At 44.2% G+C, this 17,162-nt stretch overlaps 1 protein-coding gene across 7 annotated transcripts in view; it reads left to right on the top strand.

Annotated features, from left to right (window-relative positions):
- APBA2 (amyloid beta precursor protein binding family A member 2) overlaps window positions 1-17,162 on the top strand; it is a 118,493-nt gene that overhangs the window by 78,978 nt on the left and 22,353 nt on the right. For 4 of the 7 annotated variants that reach the window (XM_081170558.1, XM_081170557.1, XM_081170559.1 and 1 more), the window contains 3 exons: window positions 5,032-5,067; window positions 9,281-9,367; window positions 16,857-16,916. In XM_081170558.1, the coding sequence (XP_081026684.1) occupies window positions 5,032-5,067; window positions 9,281-9,367; window positions 16,857-16,916 (183 nt within the window). The remainder of the gene's footprint in view (window positions 1-5,031; window positions 5,068-9,280; window positions 9,368-16,856; window positions 16,917-17,162) is intronic. The other 3 variants (XM_081170561.1, XM_081170562.1, XM_081170563.1) reach the window with 3 other exon arrangements.

The following is a 17,162-nucleotide window of genomic DNA, read 5'->3' as shown; positions in this document are numbered from 1 at the left end:
AGTGGAACGGAGTATCTATATTTTTATTTTATTTTTTATTTATATTTTATTCCAGTGGGTTACAGTAAAGTAAATAAGAGAAGAAGAAAGAAGGGAAAAAAGAAACAGGAAAAAGAAAAAGGATGTATAAACATTTTAAAAGGCAGGGGAAAACAACAGTAACAAAATAATAATAGCATATAATAACAATAACAATAATTTACATAACAATATAGTATATAGGTTAATGAATAAACTTATTGTTTTCCCCAGGTATATGTTGGTCCATGGGTCACTATGGTTTTGATAAATACATTCTAAATATCATTAAATATGTCCATGCATATGTCCAAGCAATCCATTGATGGGTTGCAAGAGTTGTCATGTCACCAATCCATTGATTGAAAGGGGCCATATTTCCCCCCTGCAATATATTACTATCATTCTTTTTGCAGGTATAAGGACAGAGAGTGTCTATATAATGAAAAGTTGAAAATAAATGCAGAGGAGAATTACAGATAACCACATGTAAAATCACATCTTATGATATCTTGGCCAATCCATTATTAATTTATTTCATAAGATTTGTACATCGTTTGATTGGTATAAGAAAACCCCTCCCACTTTGAGTTACCGGAGTTTTAAACAGTAACATTATCAATAAGAAGAATTAACCATTTAAAGCTTTTAAAGAATTTAAATCAACAATAAACTAAAAACAGATTAAAATTTGCATCAGCTTTCTGAATACTTGGGTAGACTAAACAGAAATGGTTTTAGCAGGTTTCAAAAAGAACAGAGTGAGGGCGCCTGCCTGATATCAACAGGCAGGGAGTTCCAAAGTGCAGGTGTTGCCACATTAAAAGATCAAGCTCTTACAAATGAAGAACTGACATCATGTGACACCTGTAACATTAGAAATTATGTTAACATAAGCAAATACAAAAGGCCCGCAATGGAAATTGAGTGGAAAGAGGTGCGTAGAAATAAAATTAATAAGGTGCCAAGCTGAGGGGGCACAACATCAATAAGAAGAATAAGAATAAGAATAATGTTCAACCTAAGCTTACTGCATATTGGCAATAACAGAGTTGGTTAGCTAAATTACCCATTAGGTAACAACACTAATGGGTGGTGGTGGAAAGCCAGGGAGGGGAGGCACATCTGTGAAACTGCCTTACCTGCTGCTCCTAGAAGTTAGTCTGAAACACTCTTGAATCTAAGCACTGCCTCCCTCCCCTGGTAGACACGAGGTCTAGGATCCTTGCTCTTTAAGAGGCATGTATGGAACAAAAAAAGGGATGCGGGTGGCGCTGTGGGTAAAACCTCAGTGCCTAGGACTTGCTGATCGTATGGTCGGCGGTTCGAATCCCCGCGGCAGGGTGAGCTCCCGTCGTTTGGTCCCAGCTCCTGCCCACCTAGCAGTTCGAAAGCACCCTTAAGTGCAAGTAGATAAATAGGTACCGCTTTATAGCGGGAAGGTAAACGGCGTTTCCGTGTGCTGCGCTGGTGCTGGCTCACCAGAGCAGCTTCGTCACGCTGGCCATGTGACACGGAAGTGTCTCTGGACAGCGCTGGCCCCCGGCCTCTTAAGTGAGATGGGCGCGCAACCCCAGAGTCGGTCACGACTGGCCCGTACGGGCAGGGGTACCTTTACCTTTACTATGGAACAAAAACTTGTATTATTCATCTTTGATTTTATTGCATTTATATCCCATCTTTTCATCCAAGGAACTCCAAGTGGCATACATGGTTCTCCCCCTCCTCATTTAATCCCCACAACAACCCTGTGAGGCAGGAAATGCAGAAGGGAAAGCAGCCCTCTCGCCAAAGGGGTTCCCCAGCCCTGGTGCAGCGCCACTCCTTCATCTTCCCAGTTCCTGCTGCTTATGCGGGTTCTCTCATTCATTCATTCATTCATCCCCCTTTTCTCCCAAGGAGCACAAGGAATTGTCTGTTGTTGCTTGGCTAGTAAGAAAGCTTCTAAATAGCCCACAATAGCTGTATGCGCAAATATCTTAACTTCTATTGGGCTGGTAAAGCATATGCTAATATATCATTGGAGGTTCACTGGAGGTTTTTAAACAGAGGTTGGATGGCTCTCTGTCGGGGAATCTTTGGTGCTGATTCCTGCATTGAAGAGCATTGGACCAGCTCTACAGTTCTATGAAATACAACTCATGAAGATACTTGCAGACATTTGACATTTTTGTGGTCAAGGCACCTTGCACAGCCCAGTGTCACTAAATCTCAGCATTAAATACAGGTTAAAAGTGTCATTCTCGTTAGAGAAATAGCATTTCCCCCTTTTAATTGCTTTCCCCATTCCAGCTCCCAATGAGTGGTTTGGCTTTCAAGTAAAAAAAAAGAGAAACTGGCAACCACAAACGAAACTTGATTTGTATTGTGCCAAAGTGCAGCATTGGTTATCAGTTTCAATGCTGTCTAGTTTTCTTTGATAGGCAGTCTCTCAAAGACAGTTGACTGCTGCTATTTTAATAGCGGCTCAGTTCTGCATGCAACTCTTCATAAGAAGGGGGCAGCAAAACTATCTTGTTCTTTCTTTTTAATTTATTAAATAGAATATAAATTTCTGCCCCAGTTTGGTCCTCTTTTCTTGCAATGAGATGTTACTGCATTTGCTGGGTAGCCTGTCTCATTTCAAGGGCTCATTTCAATAATCAATTCTTTATTGTGAAAGATAACACTTACAGTCACTTCTACAGCTCTGGAGACATATCCACACCAATCTAGCATCTCGGCAGCTATTCCCTGGTCCACACTCTATGGCGCAGTTGCAGCAACCCGGGACCACTCTCCCTCCACCAGCTTATGTACCTTCCTCTGACAGGCAGCACACTCACAACCGGAAGCTGCGCCTGCATGGAAACTTCCTCTGCTCATTCTGGGAGACAGGGGTGCAGAAGGGCATGGGGGAGCGCCTGGCTCTTCACTTACCTGACCAACTCTTTCTCCTCCTCCTCTTCTGGCTCATTCTGTGCTCCACCCTCCAGTTCTGAAGCTTCCCCTGCTTTTGACTCTTGCCTTCTGGCCAGAACAGTACCTCACAATTCACTGGCCCCCTCTCCAAGTCAGGCTCCAGCCCCCCTTCCTTGACTTCTGATTAAGAGCCTCCTGGAAGGATCTGGCTGCCCACCATGTGGATGCTGGACTAAAGGGACCTTTGGTCTGATTTTGTTGTGCTGTTACAAATGTGTACCTGGACTCACATGTGCACAGCCAGCACTCCTGTGAGGTTTCGGTCTTTTTGCTGGAATTATGATGTTCACTTGTTATGGACATGTTTTGACCTTTAACCTTATGCCCCCAAGAAGCTCTCACACAAAGAAATAAAGAAAACTTGGTTTATTATATAAAATAGGAGTGACAGACTATATAAAAATGCTGCTTTAGACAGCAAAGTTACAGTCTGCTCTGAGTTGGACTAGCCTTGCATATAACCTTATGGTTTACAAGGAGCTATGAGCCTACAACAGCCTTCCCCAATGAGGTCCTCTTCAGAAGTTGTGGAACTCTTGACTCCCACCATCCCTGAACACTGACCAATCTGACTAGGGGTGATGGGAGTTGGTGTCCATGCATCTGGAGGGCACCAGGTTGAACTATGATGCCAGTGCCAGTTTAAGCTGCCCAGAAGCATCTGAATTTGTTTTGATATTCTATCTTAATGGAGAATTTATTTTGATATGTATCCCTGCCCCCACCCCACTTTGTTGGCTGCACTGAGGGCCACAGAACTTACCCAAGTCTTGGGTGGTTTTTTAGGTTAATTTCCTTTGCAAAAGTGGAAGAAAGAGGCATAACTCACTGATAGAGCACTGATTTGGCATGGGAAAGTTCCCAGGTTCAATCCCTGGCATCTTCAGTTAAAATGATCCTACAGCAGGTGATGGGGAAGATTTCTGTGTGGGACCCTGGAGATCTGTTGCTAGCCCAAGTAGGCACTGCTGGACTTGACGGAATGTGTGGTCTGTGTCAGCTGTCTTCTTATGTCTCTGGAGGAGGGGCTGTAGTTATGTGGTGAACCCTGTGCTCTGCATGCAGAAGGTCCCAGGCACAATTCTTGGCGTTTCTAGTGTATCTGGGCTGGATAAGGCTCTTCTTGTCTGAGATTTGGAAACCCTTTGCCAGTTGGGCTGGATAGAGCATTGGTGGGACTCCAGTATATGGCAGCTTTCATACATTTGCTTGTATGGCCAATCTGGAGAAAGTTTGAATCTTTTGACATTTGCACAATTTGTTTTTTATAGGATGGAGGGATCTTGTACATTTCCCCCACTTGCTGAAGTCAGAGAAAGAGAGCCCAAAAGGGGAAGGTTTGCAGGAAACTAAGTTTGCTTGACAGACTGAGAAGGAACTGGGGTTCAGTTTTGCTAAGTGACAAGTTGAGAGGCAACTTGACAAGCATTTGATAGTATTGGGACTAGCAACGTGATTCTTGACGTAAAAGTGGGTGTGGTTTTGACAGGCATGTGGAAGCTGTTCCTGCTTTCGCTCACTAGTGACCCCCTGGACCAGAGCACGCCAGGCACTCCTGTCTTCCACTGCCTCCCACAATTTGGTCAGACTCATGTTTGTAGCTTCGAGAACACACAGGGGTCTATTGAACTTCACTAGACAACATCTATGTGGGCTGGGCTACAGCAATATCAGAATGATCCCGCTTGGAGGATTAACTCCATGTCCTAGGATGCAAAAGCTTGGTTTCTGCATTTGGATATTAGATGGCATGGGATTTGGGGGTTCACTGGAACAGATTGGGGTTGCAACTGCATGTGTAGTATGGAAATATAATCTGCAGCTAAGATCAACAAAATTATGCAGCAGTTTCTGTAACCGATGGATGATACTGACACACATGTACACACATATAAAGACCAGCAACAGCCTTCCTTCCTTTATTTCTGTAGATAATGGGTTTGAGAATCTTTTGATGAAAGATTTCCCTGACTTCACATAATATCTCTTTCTCTCGTTTTCTTTTTGTGCATTTGTCTGTTTCCCTTTTTATTTTTAAATGCTTCTCCCCAGAGGATGCAAAAGGCAGCTAAAATCAAGAAAAAAGCGGTGTGTAGACTGTTTTTCTTGAATGCTATTGTCTGTTTTACATTTGGTTATTTTTGTTGTTTATGTTTTCTGTGGTCTTTGTGCATCCTGGAGTGTTGTGTCTCTCATTGTGGATCTCCGTCAAGCTGTAGCTTTCTGTTTTTGCTCATTTTAAAATGCAGTTGACCAGATGGAGTGGGAAAGATTGGTTGGCTTCATCAGAAACCTTCCCATTTTCGCAGGGTTGGTTTCATTAGAGAGTTCCCCACATTCCTGCTAAATAACTCCTCTTTTCCTCTGTGGCTATCCATCCCAGTGAAATGGTTTTTTTTTTGTGGGGGGTGATTTTGTTGTTGTTCTTGTTGTTTTGCTAAGCCTGGATAAACATCACATTTTCCTCTTGCAGGAGTTTATTTCCATCTGACATACTTTATTGCTTTTTGGAGGAGAAGCAGCCAAGACTGGTGTTGCAACCCAATATTCATTACTATTTACAATTTATTAGAACTTTTTTTGATATCACTTAATCATTTCTAACCAGTAAACATACACATCTCAAAAAACATACATAATAAAAAACACAGAGAACTTTCTTAAAACATCTGTGGGGATAGAAAAGTCTTTGTCAAGCACCTGAAGTTCAGCAGGGAGGGGACTTGGTTAGTCTCAACTGGGAGGGAGTTTTGTAGACTTGAGCCCACATTACTGCATGCACAACTTATGGTGGATATGGGCTGTACACGGGGAACCAATATATACAACTTCACACCATGCATTTGAAGCACATTCAGTGCACATATATAGCACATCACTTTTCCCAAAGAATACTGGGAACGGTAGTTTTCCTCTCTCAAAGCTACAACTAATTCCCAGTTTGTTTTTGGGCCCTGTTTAGGGTGTTGGAAGCCGTAAATGACTCAAGCCCCAAATATCTGAAAGACTGCCTTACAGAACTTCCTGCTGAGAAGTTCCTCCACCCTCAGAGGCTCATGGGGTGGCGGCCTGGGAAGAGGGCCTTCTCTGGGGCAACCCTGTGGTCCTGCCTTCCCACAGAGGTGTGTCTGGCTCCTTGATTTTACAGCTTCTGGTGAATGCTGAAAATGAGCCTCTTTGCCCTGACTTTTGACACTTGAAGTAGATATTTTTAGGACCCACTTTATTTTTGTGACATTGAACAGTTTTTAATATTGTGTTTTAACGTTGTAATCCACCCTGGGACCTTAGAGTGGGTGGTGGGTGGTAATAATAATTCCTGACACCCTTAACCAACTACAGTTTCCAGGATTCTCAGATGAAGACTTGTGGGAACTGTAGTTTACCCCACAGATCTGCAGTTCCCAGTACCCTTAACATACTGCAGTGCCCAGGATACTTTGGGGAAGACCATGCACTTTAAATGTGCTCTGGAGGTGCTCTTACATGGTGTGGATCTGCCTTAACAGAGACTCACCTGAAGATACCAGTGATGATTTCATAAGCTCTGACTACACTGCCATGGTCCAAACTTTTTCTGTCATAATGTAGATTTGGTGGTGGCGGTAAAATAGCTTATTCCTCAATAATCTCACCACAGCCCCTTAGGCTGCGTACACATGATAAACTCGAAGCACATTCTGAGTGGTGGAACCACAGTTCCCAGCAATTTGCTTTAGCAATCTACAGTGCCCAGAATTCTTTGAGGGAAAGAATGCATTTGAAAGGCATTGTGTGTACAAAGCACAAAATGGGGGCCCACCTCAAACTTTTTGTTGCCCCGAGGTGTGTGCTGGACAACAGCAGAAGTCAATATTGCAATGTTGCTGAAAGTGTGGGCACGCAACTCTTAGATCAAAAGCCGGTTGTGTTGGTTGACCATTGAAAACACTGTTCCTCTTAAGCTGCCTGTGCAGCAGTGCCAGCCTTGACTGAGGTGAGGTCTGACTTCCTTGAGCTCAGAGGGAATGCTCAGAGCATCTGCTTTGCCTTGCAGAAGGTCCTTGGTCCATGTCCAGATGGAGACCCTGTCAATCCAGTTCTGAGGAAGATGGACTCTTGTTCTGACACAGCAGAGGGCAGCTTCACCTCTGTCTGAACACAGCAGTCCTTCACGAGTTAAACAACCCTGTTATATAAACAACTCTTTGGGTTGTGTGAATTGACTTTTTTGTCTTCCCTTTGTGCAAGTGAGCAAACAGAATAGGTCTTCCATTGAGTGTAGTTTCCTGTTATTATGCAAAATAAATAATTTGGCTAGATAGTCTTCTTCACCTGTAACTGGAGGGGGGAGGGAGAGAGATGGAGAAAAGCATCATTTTTGGGGAATGGGGGTGAGGGAGTTACTGGGGCTGTAGGATTCTTGATCATCACATATTTCCCAGAATACCCTGTGCATGTGGGGAGGCAAAATGGTAGTTGCCAGTGGGGACTGCCATTTGTGGAATGCTACTGCTTCTCCACTCACCAAATATAGGTCATTCAGGAAAATTGAAAATAGTTGTTAGCAGCCTGACAGGGCCCTGCAGTACTCCAATAAGCCTTCCCCACCTTTCCATTTATTTTCTTTTATTTTATTGCTGAGAGGCCTCCAGTCAGGGCCGGCCTGTCCAGGAGGCAGACTGAGGCAGTTGCCTCAGGCAGCAGAATCTGTGGGGTGCCTCTTCAGGGATGTCTCCCCTGCCCCTGCCACTAGAGAAGAGACTGCTGCACCTTCTATGTTCAGGCAAGATTGTGCGAGAGCCCTGTGAGATTGCGCAGAGGCCTCTGGGGCTCATGGGAGTCCTCACCAGAATCTGGCAAACGCAGCTGCCTGACTGCAATATGCAAGGCTTTGGCAGGGGCAGCAAGGGGTGGGGGTGGGGGGCGCACAGCACTTGCTCAGGGTGGCACCTTCCCATTTTGCCTCCAACATTTCGTCACAAATGAGGGATGTTGTGTCCAGCCCTGGCACAAACTCATTGTAAGCTGACGTTAATTCTTTAATTTTGAGCTGGGCTATATCAGCATGTTAGAAGAGAATGGTTACAGTTCTCCGAGAAAAGAAATCAAATTATTAAAGTGAGCTCATAGCCCCTGTCCACAAGGAAGGCATCTCTGCTGCGACTTCACTCACTTCCAATGAAGAGGCAGAGGAGGATTTTCCACACTCACACGAGTTCTCCTGTTGTGTCTCTGTATGAGCCCCTGAGCTGGGCTTACTTCACTTTATAAAGTGACTTACACACTTTATAAAAGGAAAGCTTTTATGGTCTTATTGTAGTGTAACACCTTCAGTTTTATTGTTTAATTTTCTTAAATTGTGTGCTCAACTTGCACAAGGCACTTTTTTAAAGGGGCTCTGCACCTGTGATCTAAGACTAGGGATGGACAGAAGGCAGGTTCACTGGTAGATCTCTGGGCTATTACCAGTAGAGCCACCAATAGTCCCAGGTTTTTTTTTACAAAAATAAATAAAAGCAACCCACACCCCCAAATTAGGTTGCTAAACTTGGGGTGAGGTAGGAAAACCAGGAATGGGACCTTGGGGTAGAGGGCAGACTAAAATAAATTTTGTGTGAAAGGACTGCAAGGTCAAGCTGTAGTACTGAAAGCAAATTCTCATGCTCAGAAGCACCTTGATCCTTGATGGTTGTCATCTATCTGGTCCTTTTCCATCTGGCTCTGGTTGGTGAACTTTGGAGTTCTACTAAAAGAAGAAGAAACCCAAAAGTATACTCTGCAAACCTAAAGTCTGCCCCCCTCCTGCCTCGATGATCTAAGGAATCAAGACAACCATGAGTCTTAAGGCATCTCAGAAAACTTTACAACCTCATTGGGGCTTAAGCTCTTGTGGGCTGGAGCCCACTTTGTCAAAAGCCTAATGAATTTGTTAGTCTGCAAGGCATATTCTTGATGCAATAGAGTAATGCAACCAGTCCCTCTTGAACTTGTTACTCTTAAACTTAAATGGGTTTCTCTTGTCAAGAGAATTCATCTCCTGTTCCCTTGCTGGCTCCATCTTCTGAGATGCCAATGTGAGAAATCCTTATTTTAGGACACCCTCAAGTGAACCAGGCCCTAAGAATGCTCCTCTCTCAGTCTCTGTTTGTGCATGTATATTGGAAATGGACCATTCCAAATATCTGTTCTGTGTTGCAGTAACTTTGTACAGCTTGGTCATTGTACTCCCATCATGTCTGAAATAGCTGGTTGAGGAAGGCACTGTTTTCAAGAGAAAAAGTCTTAAGTAAGTTCTTTTCTTCTTCTTTTCTTTTTTCAGAGCTCTGAGGGAGATTCCCAGGCTTTGACAGAAGTGGATCTATTCATCTCTACACAGAGGATTAAAGTTCTGAACGCAGATACACAGGTAACAGGCCTCAGTCTCAGTCTCAGTCAGTTTTATTGCACATAGCCAAAGGCTGCCGCAATGTACACAGAATTATTTGACAATTAAAAGAAAATATACTGAATTGATAAAAAAAAGACTTAAAACATTTATATTATTAAAACATTACGTACTCTAAACGAAGCTATAAAAATACCCCAATGTACAAATAAAAACATTAAACAATAAAATTCATAAGCTAAAATCATCACATGGTCACTAATGTTAAAAACAATATCAATTAATACAGTGTGCAATTTATACTCAGAGTGTGGTGACAAAGATAGAGCATAGCCTGAGGTAGATAGATGGGATCAAATAAATTCATCACCTTTACAGTTAATGGCTACCTTGGCTATATAATTTGCTCTAATTTTCCTAGCAGCAGTTGCAAAAAGTGCTACCCGCCAGGTCACATACTTATCTGTGTCTGCAAGGAGATATAACATCATGTCAAGGGGGTTCTGGTCAGGGGACCCTGTCATTATAGGTACCAAAAATCGTTTTCTTGCATCATTATATAACGGACAGTGCAAGATATAATGCATAAGGTCCTCTACTTCAGAACATCCCCTAATGCAAACACGTTCGTTTTTTGGTATGCCTCTATGTCTCCCATCTCTATAAGCAGAGCTTATTGTATTTAGTTGTAGCTCTGTAAAAGCTTTTCGAAGCTGTGCAAAAGTCAATTCATTAAAATAAGATGTGTTCATTGACCTCTCTAAGTTTAAAATACAACGGGGCGCATGTAGATGTGCACATAGAGTTTAGATCGTTTTTAGTTGCCACTGCTCTTATGGTTCGTTTAAAAATATTTTTCTGTGAATATAAGGGGAGTTCTTTAATCTCAGTCACTGAGAGGTCATATTTGCCCATCAGTTGGGCAGCATGGTGTACCCAGTTTTTAAGGGGTAATCCATTTGAGAGCTCAATCAGGCATTATTTTTTTTGGTAGCCTAGTGTAATGGGAATTGTAGTTGCTTGTGTGTAAGTCACCGACTTCCCTAAACTGCTTGTTGTTTAAACCTTTCCCTAACTGAAGCGCACTCCTGTGCGTCTGCTTCAGTCACTGGCAGAATCCGTTAGTGGGTGTTTCCTAATTTTTTTCCAACATAAGAATTCCTTGACAGCCAGTCTCCGCCTAGCCTCTCTGCGCGGAAGCCTTCTGCGCAGAGTAGGTGTGCCCAGTGGTGGTCCGGCACTCTCCCCACTGATCTCACTGGAAGAGTCCCTGAGCCTTCCCTCCAAAGTGCTCTCATTCCCTCCTTCCTTCTTGGTGTCCCCTTGATTCCCTTCCCCCTCGGAAACCCTCTCTCTCTCCTTGCTGGTTCCCTCTCCTGCACTATTGGGGCGACTTCTCTCTCTGCTGGTCTCCGATGTCAGTTCCCTGACACCTAGTGTTGTCCATCTGTTGAACTCTAAACCAGTAACAGAGAATTCTTTTATCTATTTGGCTCTCTATGCTCAACATGCGAGTTTCCAACCTGACCATGGCAGATTGCACATCTTTGGGTAAACCTAAAAGAACTCTTAAAAAATAATTCTGTGGGGCTTCCAGACTGGAGACCTTTGAGGTACCCCAAACCTCTGCACCATATAAAATCTGGGCCATTGTTTTTGCTTTATACACAGATAGAGCTGGGTTGACCAGATTTCCACCTTTACAGGCAGCAAATTTCAGAATGGCTTTTGCTGATTTAAAGGCTTGCAATTTAATATTGGATAGCTGTGTATTCCAAGATGCCATTTCTGAATAAATCAATCCCAGATATTTAAATGTATTTACTTGGTTTATGATGTGTTCATCCAGGTGCCAAACATGCTTTTTAGAACGCTTCCCAAATACAATGACCTGTGTCTTATCATAGTTTATAGATAAAGCATTCCTCGTGCAATATGAACTTAATTTTGCAAGCAGCCAAGTACTAGGTCATCAGCATACATTAAAACAGCATACATGCTTGCGTTTTACTCTCCAAGGATCCCTTCAGCTATCATCAGGCAGAAATCACTCTTGGCTAGGTATGATATCTTCCCAACAAGAGTTTTTATGGATAGCATGATCCATCCCCTTCTACTTGCCGGTTACGACACGGAGCGGACCCTGTCGGAGAGGTCGGGAGCACCCCGGGACATTGAGCCTCCTTTTCCGGAGGATATCCATACGTACCAAAACTGGACTTACCCCACGTCCCCACGAGCTCCAAAGGAACCCACTGGCGCAAGGAATTCTCTGACCCCACCGGAGGAAAGAGAGCTTTTAGCCACCTTTGGCGACCTTCCACCGAGGGAACAACAAGAAATAATTGATAGACTAGAAGTACTTAACCACCAGCTCATACATGTCCAGAAGAACGGAAAAGTCCTGCCCACTTTTCAGGATAACCTTGCCAGCTTTTCGGAGTCGTGTTTTAAGGAAGTAGGAAGTCTTCCATACCTCAGTCCAGCTCCTAAACCCATGCCTCCCCCACTTGTGGGCAAATCCCACCGACACTTGGCAGACCCAGGTTCTGCCTCACAAGTTGGCCTCCCATCCCAACTCTTGATGAATTTTGACTCGCCCTCCAAGAGTCCCCCGCCGAAGAGTGTAACTCAGAGTCCTTTCCACCAAAACAATTCCTTACCATCCAATCCATCAATGCCGGAACTGGAGTCCTCATATTCCCCTGAGCGGCATAGACCCGACATACAAACAGTACCTGTACGTCAAGCATCCCCAGTACCTTCGCTAGCATCAGGTCAGGGGAGTGTTCCACTTACATCAAAAAATGACCCGGATTGGACTGAAGACCCGGCCGGACATATAAATCAAATGGTTTCATCGGCGACCTTTAGACCTCGCGGTGGGGCAGTCTCAGCAAATCCTGTGGAGTCTCCCACTGAAGTGTCCGCCCTTGGGCCAGCCAGCGGGAGACCCGTTCTGTCGCCCCAGTCTGAACACCTCACTACCAACTTCAAGATCAGGCACCTCCAGCAGGTGCCTGCCATGCAAAGTAAAATAACTGACTTTTTTGTGGGGTCTGCCCTGCCTCCAAAGGACTCACTTCTCTCCCTGAATTGACAGCGAATTGAACACAACAGGAACTCCCCCCTATCAGTCCTCAGCTGGAACATCGCGGGCTGGAGGGGAAAAAAACATGAGCCAGAATTCTTGGAGTTTATTATCCTGTTTCATATCATCTTGTTCCAAGAATCGTGGGAAGTAGAGAAAATTGTCCTAAATGGCTTTGAGCTGCTAGAACTCCCTGCCTGCCCCTCCCTGAAAGGAGGCCGCCCTAAAGGGGGCCTAATAATAGGCATCTCCCTCAACCTACATTCTAAATTTACGCTAGTACAGGTCCTGCCTCCCTACGCCCTTACCGGGCTGATTGCGGGGGAAAAGATCTCGCTCCTAGTTACAAATGTTTACTTGCCACCTGGGGGTTCTTCCCTCAAACTGGGCTCTAAATGGGACTCGCTAGAAGAGCATTTGCTCTCATGCTATGTTAAGTTCCCTAACACCCCGGCCATAATAGGTGGCGATTTTAATGCCCGCACAGCAGCAAACTGGGACTCGCTGACCAAAGCCAAATGGTGGGTTACCCCAAACCTTGATAATTACGACCTGGAACATATCATGAGGAGAACTTCTAAAGACCACAGAGCAAATGAGGCTGGGGTACTCCTCTATCAAATGGCCATCCGTTTGAATTTGGTCCCCTTAAATGGCACATGCCTCCCTGATATTCCAGGGGATTTCACTCACCTGAGCGTTAAATCAAACAGCGTCCTCGATTACCTGTTGGTCTCTAGGGATCTACTTAAGTGTATTCCCACTTTTAAGATCGAGAATGTACAATTTAGTGATCATCTTCCCCTTGTAGCTAAGCTTTCCCTGAACTGGCAGCCGGAGGCTCATAGACATGCGACCCAGATGGTAACCAACGAATCTCTCCAAGTAAGAGGAATCAAATGGTCCGAGACCCAGGCTCAAAGGTACCAGGAATTCTTTCAAAAAGAAATCCTCGGGCCCCATTCCAACATAGGCTCTGCCTCAGACGAGCATAGCATAGTGCTGAAGCGCTTCCACCATCATACGACTGATCTTTCGTCCTTCTTTAGGTTACCACCCAAAAATTTAAATCGAAACGAGTATACTTACGGTGCCCCCTGGTATAATTCGCAGTGCAAACAAGCAAGACAGCGCCTCCGTGCTATATATAATGTATATAAGATCTCTGATGCATCTACTCTGCCAGCTAGTTATGCCCAAGCCAAGTAAGTCTACAAACGCACGCAGAAAACCGCCAAGCGTGAGTGGCAACATAATCGTTGGCAGGCTTTGATTACTGCGTCAAAACCACACAGATCCAGGGAATTCTGGTCTTTGATTAACAGAAGGGTGAGGAAATACCCAAGGGCAGTCATCTCTGCACCGACATGGGAATTGTTCCTAAAGAAATGCTTCTCACAGGCAGATGCTCCCTCCGACCATCTGATGCATCTGTTTACCCACCTACCTATCTGGCCTCCCACCGATCCTGACGAAATAGCCAAGCTAATAGCTCAACTGAAACCGGGCAAAGCCCCTGGGCCCGACCTGATCCCTGCTGAAGCCATCAAACTACACCCAAAATGGTGGGCCGGCATCTTGGCCAAAACCTTCGATGCAATCAACACTTCCGGTCTCATCCCCAAAATATGGAAGGAGGCCATTATAGTACCAATTCATAAAAAAGGTTCCCCAACGGAGCCGGAAAACTACCGTAACATCAGCCTCCTTTCGATCATAGGGAAAATTTATGCCAGCTTTTTGCTGACTAAATTATTGCGATGGGTAGATGAGACTAACCAGATTGGCCACGAACAAGCAGGGTTCAGAACTAAACGCTCTACAACAGATCATGCGATAATTCTTTATCATCTGGCACGGAAGTACTCCTCCCCTCCCCGGGGCTACCTCTGTGCTGCCTTCTTAGATCTAAAGGCAGCCTTTGACAGCGTTCCTAGAAATATTCTTTGGGAGAAACTTGCGAAACAGGGCATTGACAGAAGACTCTTATGGCTCATAAGTCAGCTCCACGAAGGTACCCTTGCCAGAGTGAGACTTACTCCTGCGGGCGACCTCACAAATTCGATACCAATAAACAAGGGAGTGCGCCAAGGATGTATATTGGCTCCCTGCCTATTCAACCTTTTCATCAGCGACATGCGAGCACCCCTAGTTAACTCATCTCCAAGTATACACGCGCCTAGACTAGCGGATTACCGCTGCCCACTCCTTTTATATGCGGACGACGCGGTAATTCTATCTTATACACGTGTTGGACTAACCAGAGCTCTGAAGATCTTTGCCACGTATTGCCAACTCAACCAACTAACTATCAACCATGCTAAGTCCAAGATTCTGATTTTCTCCAGAAGCCGGAGATTATACAAATGGAAGCTTGGTGGAGCAAAAATAGAGCAAGTCCTAAAATTTCAATATCTAGGAGTTATTTTTCAATACAACTTGGGATGGAAAGCTCAAATTCAACACCTACTTAACAAGGCCAAAACCCTGTCATATGCGCTCCTCCGATTTTTCTTTTCGGACGGAGCTTTGCATGTTCCCTCGGCCCTAAAGGTGTTCAAGGCAAAAGTGGTTGCAGTGCTTGCTTATGCTGCCCCGCTCTGGGCCGTGATGACAGACCTTGCTCCCCTTGAGACTCTGCAAAGCCAATTCCTACGTCGGCTCCTAATGCTCCCCCTGTGCGTAAGCAACGCAGCCATGCGACTAGAATTGAAGATCGCATCCTTAGAAACTTGCCTGTGGAAGCAAGTCTTCAATTACTGGTTATCATTGTGGCATAGATTACCAAACCATTACCTTGTCCAATGCTTATGGCGAGATGAATTCTCCAGCCTTTGGACTAGTAAAATCCATGCCAAACTCCTGAGCTATGGAATCTCTCCCTCAGATTCCCTAAAACTAGACCAAATCACTGCTCAAAGACTGATCCGTCAAAGACTGGATGACATCGACTTACAGCAAAATTATATGCTGGGGGGAGGTGTTTGTTCGCCCCAGAACATTGGTATCACTTTAACTTATTGCGTTCCATCATACCTCTCCTCCCTTTCGACTGTTGCCCATAGACTGGCCTTCACCAAAGCGAGGTTCAACGTTTTCCCCTCCAATGTCCTGAGACATAGATTCTCAAAGGGCCAAGACCCCGCCACGTGCGAATGTGATAAGGTGACGCCGGAGTCGCTCCAGCACATTATGTTCACTTGCCCCTTGTTCAATGTGCCACGGGCAAATTTGTTGGGATCAATCATACAGAAACTAGAGGGTACCCCACCAAAATTCCATCTTGCCCAAATCTTGCAGGATAAGGATTCCCACACGACCCTGAAAGTGGCTAGGTTCCTGGTCGCTGTCCTCTCCCAAAAGCGACGCCAAGGAGCGCTACAAGCTAATTAAGGCGTAGCATGCCTTTCCATCTTATAGTATTTTATTGTTATAGCGGTGTTTTAGCGACTGTTTTTTTTTTCCTTTCTTTTTTTTTCTTTTCCCCCACGGCACAAGCTGTCACTTATGTGTTGTTTTTACCTGTATGGGCCTATGGCCGCAATAAATATTATCTAAATACATTAAAACAGAGTTTTTGGTTGAGAATTGTGACAGGGGCAAACTGTAGGCCCCCCAGTTCTTTAACCATGTCATTAATATAAAAATTGAACAGGAAAGGTGCCAAAATGCATCCCTGTTTGACTCCAGTAATGGTCTTAATTCTAGTGGTGAGATGGCCAGCCAGATCCACCTTTACTTGTACTGATGTGTCAGTATATAATGTTTTGATGAGAAATAATAGACGAAGGTCTATATTTGTCTTTTCCAATTTTTGCCACAATGCGTGTCTTGGGACCGTATCAAAAGCTGACTTTAGATCGATAAAAGCAACATATAATTTTTGCTTCAAATTATGGATGTATTTACACAGCAGAAAGTTCAGCACAAAGCACTGGTCCAATGTGGATTTCCCTCTTTGAAAACCTGCCTGGACTTCAGATATCACCTTATTTGTATCTGCCCATTCTTCCAGTCTCCCAAGAAGGAGCCTGGCATATAGTTTGGAGGCTACATCTAACAAACTAATGGGTCTATAATTGGCAGGGTTTTTCTTATCACCCTTTTTATATATTGGGACAATTATACTCAACTTCCACCCTTCAGGTATGCGACCTGAGCTGTTAATGTATGAAAACAATTTTGCAAAAATGGGAGACCAGAAAGCAGGTCTTATCTTAAAGATCTCCATTGTGATCATGTCTTCTCCTGGAGGTTTATTAGCTAGTTGGCTTGTGATTAGCCTCTTAATCTGATTGGGCGTGACATCTGGCCATTCTGGCAGTTCTGATAACTGAGTATAGTAAACTTGTGGGGGTGGGTCAGGACAGGGGCCATATATTTCTGTAAAATATGTCACCCAATCCTTTCCTTGGACAGATGCTTCTAACGAGTAGCCCAGCCCATTGGTGCCTTGGGCAACCAGATGCCAAAATTTCCGTGAGTCCTTTTGGAGTGCTGCATCTCCCAATTCTTTCCACTGTTGTTCATAATATATTTGTTTCTTGCTTTTAAGTAATAATTTATAATTGTTTCGTAACTGGGCTACCTCAGCTTGTAGAGCAAGATTGTACTTATCCTGTTTTAACTTCAATTTTCTAAGTACCCTAGCTAGGCATTTTTTGCTATTCTGACATTCCTTATCAAACCAAGTCTGTCTCTTAAACTTTTTGTTTTTTATCACAC

This window comes from Podarcis bocagei (genome assembly GCF_964188305.1).
Source record: "Podarcis bocagei genome assembly, chromosome: 14".
NCBI classification, from domain to species: Eukaryota; Metazoa; Chordata; class Lepidosauria; order Squamata; family Lacertidae; genus Podarcis; species Podarcis bocagei.
This window is presented reverse-complemented; position numbering and strand designations above follow the sequence as displayed.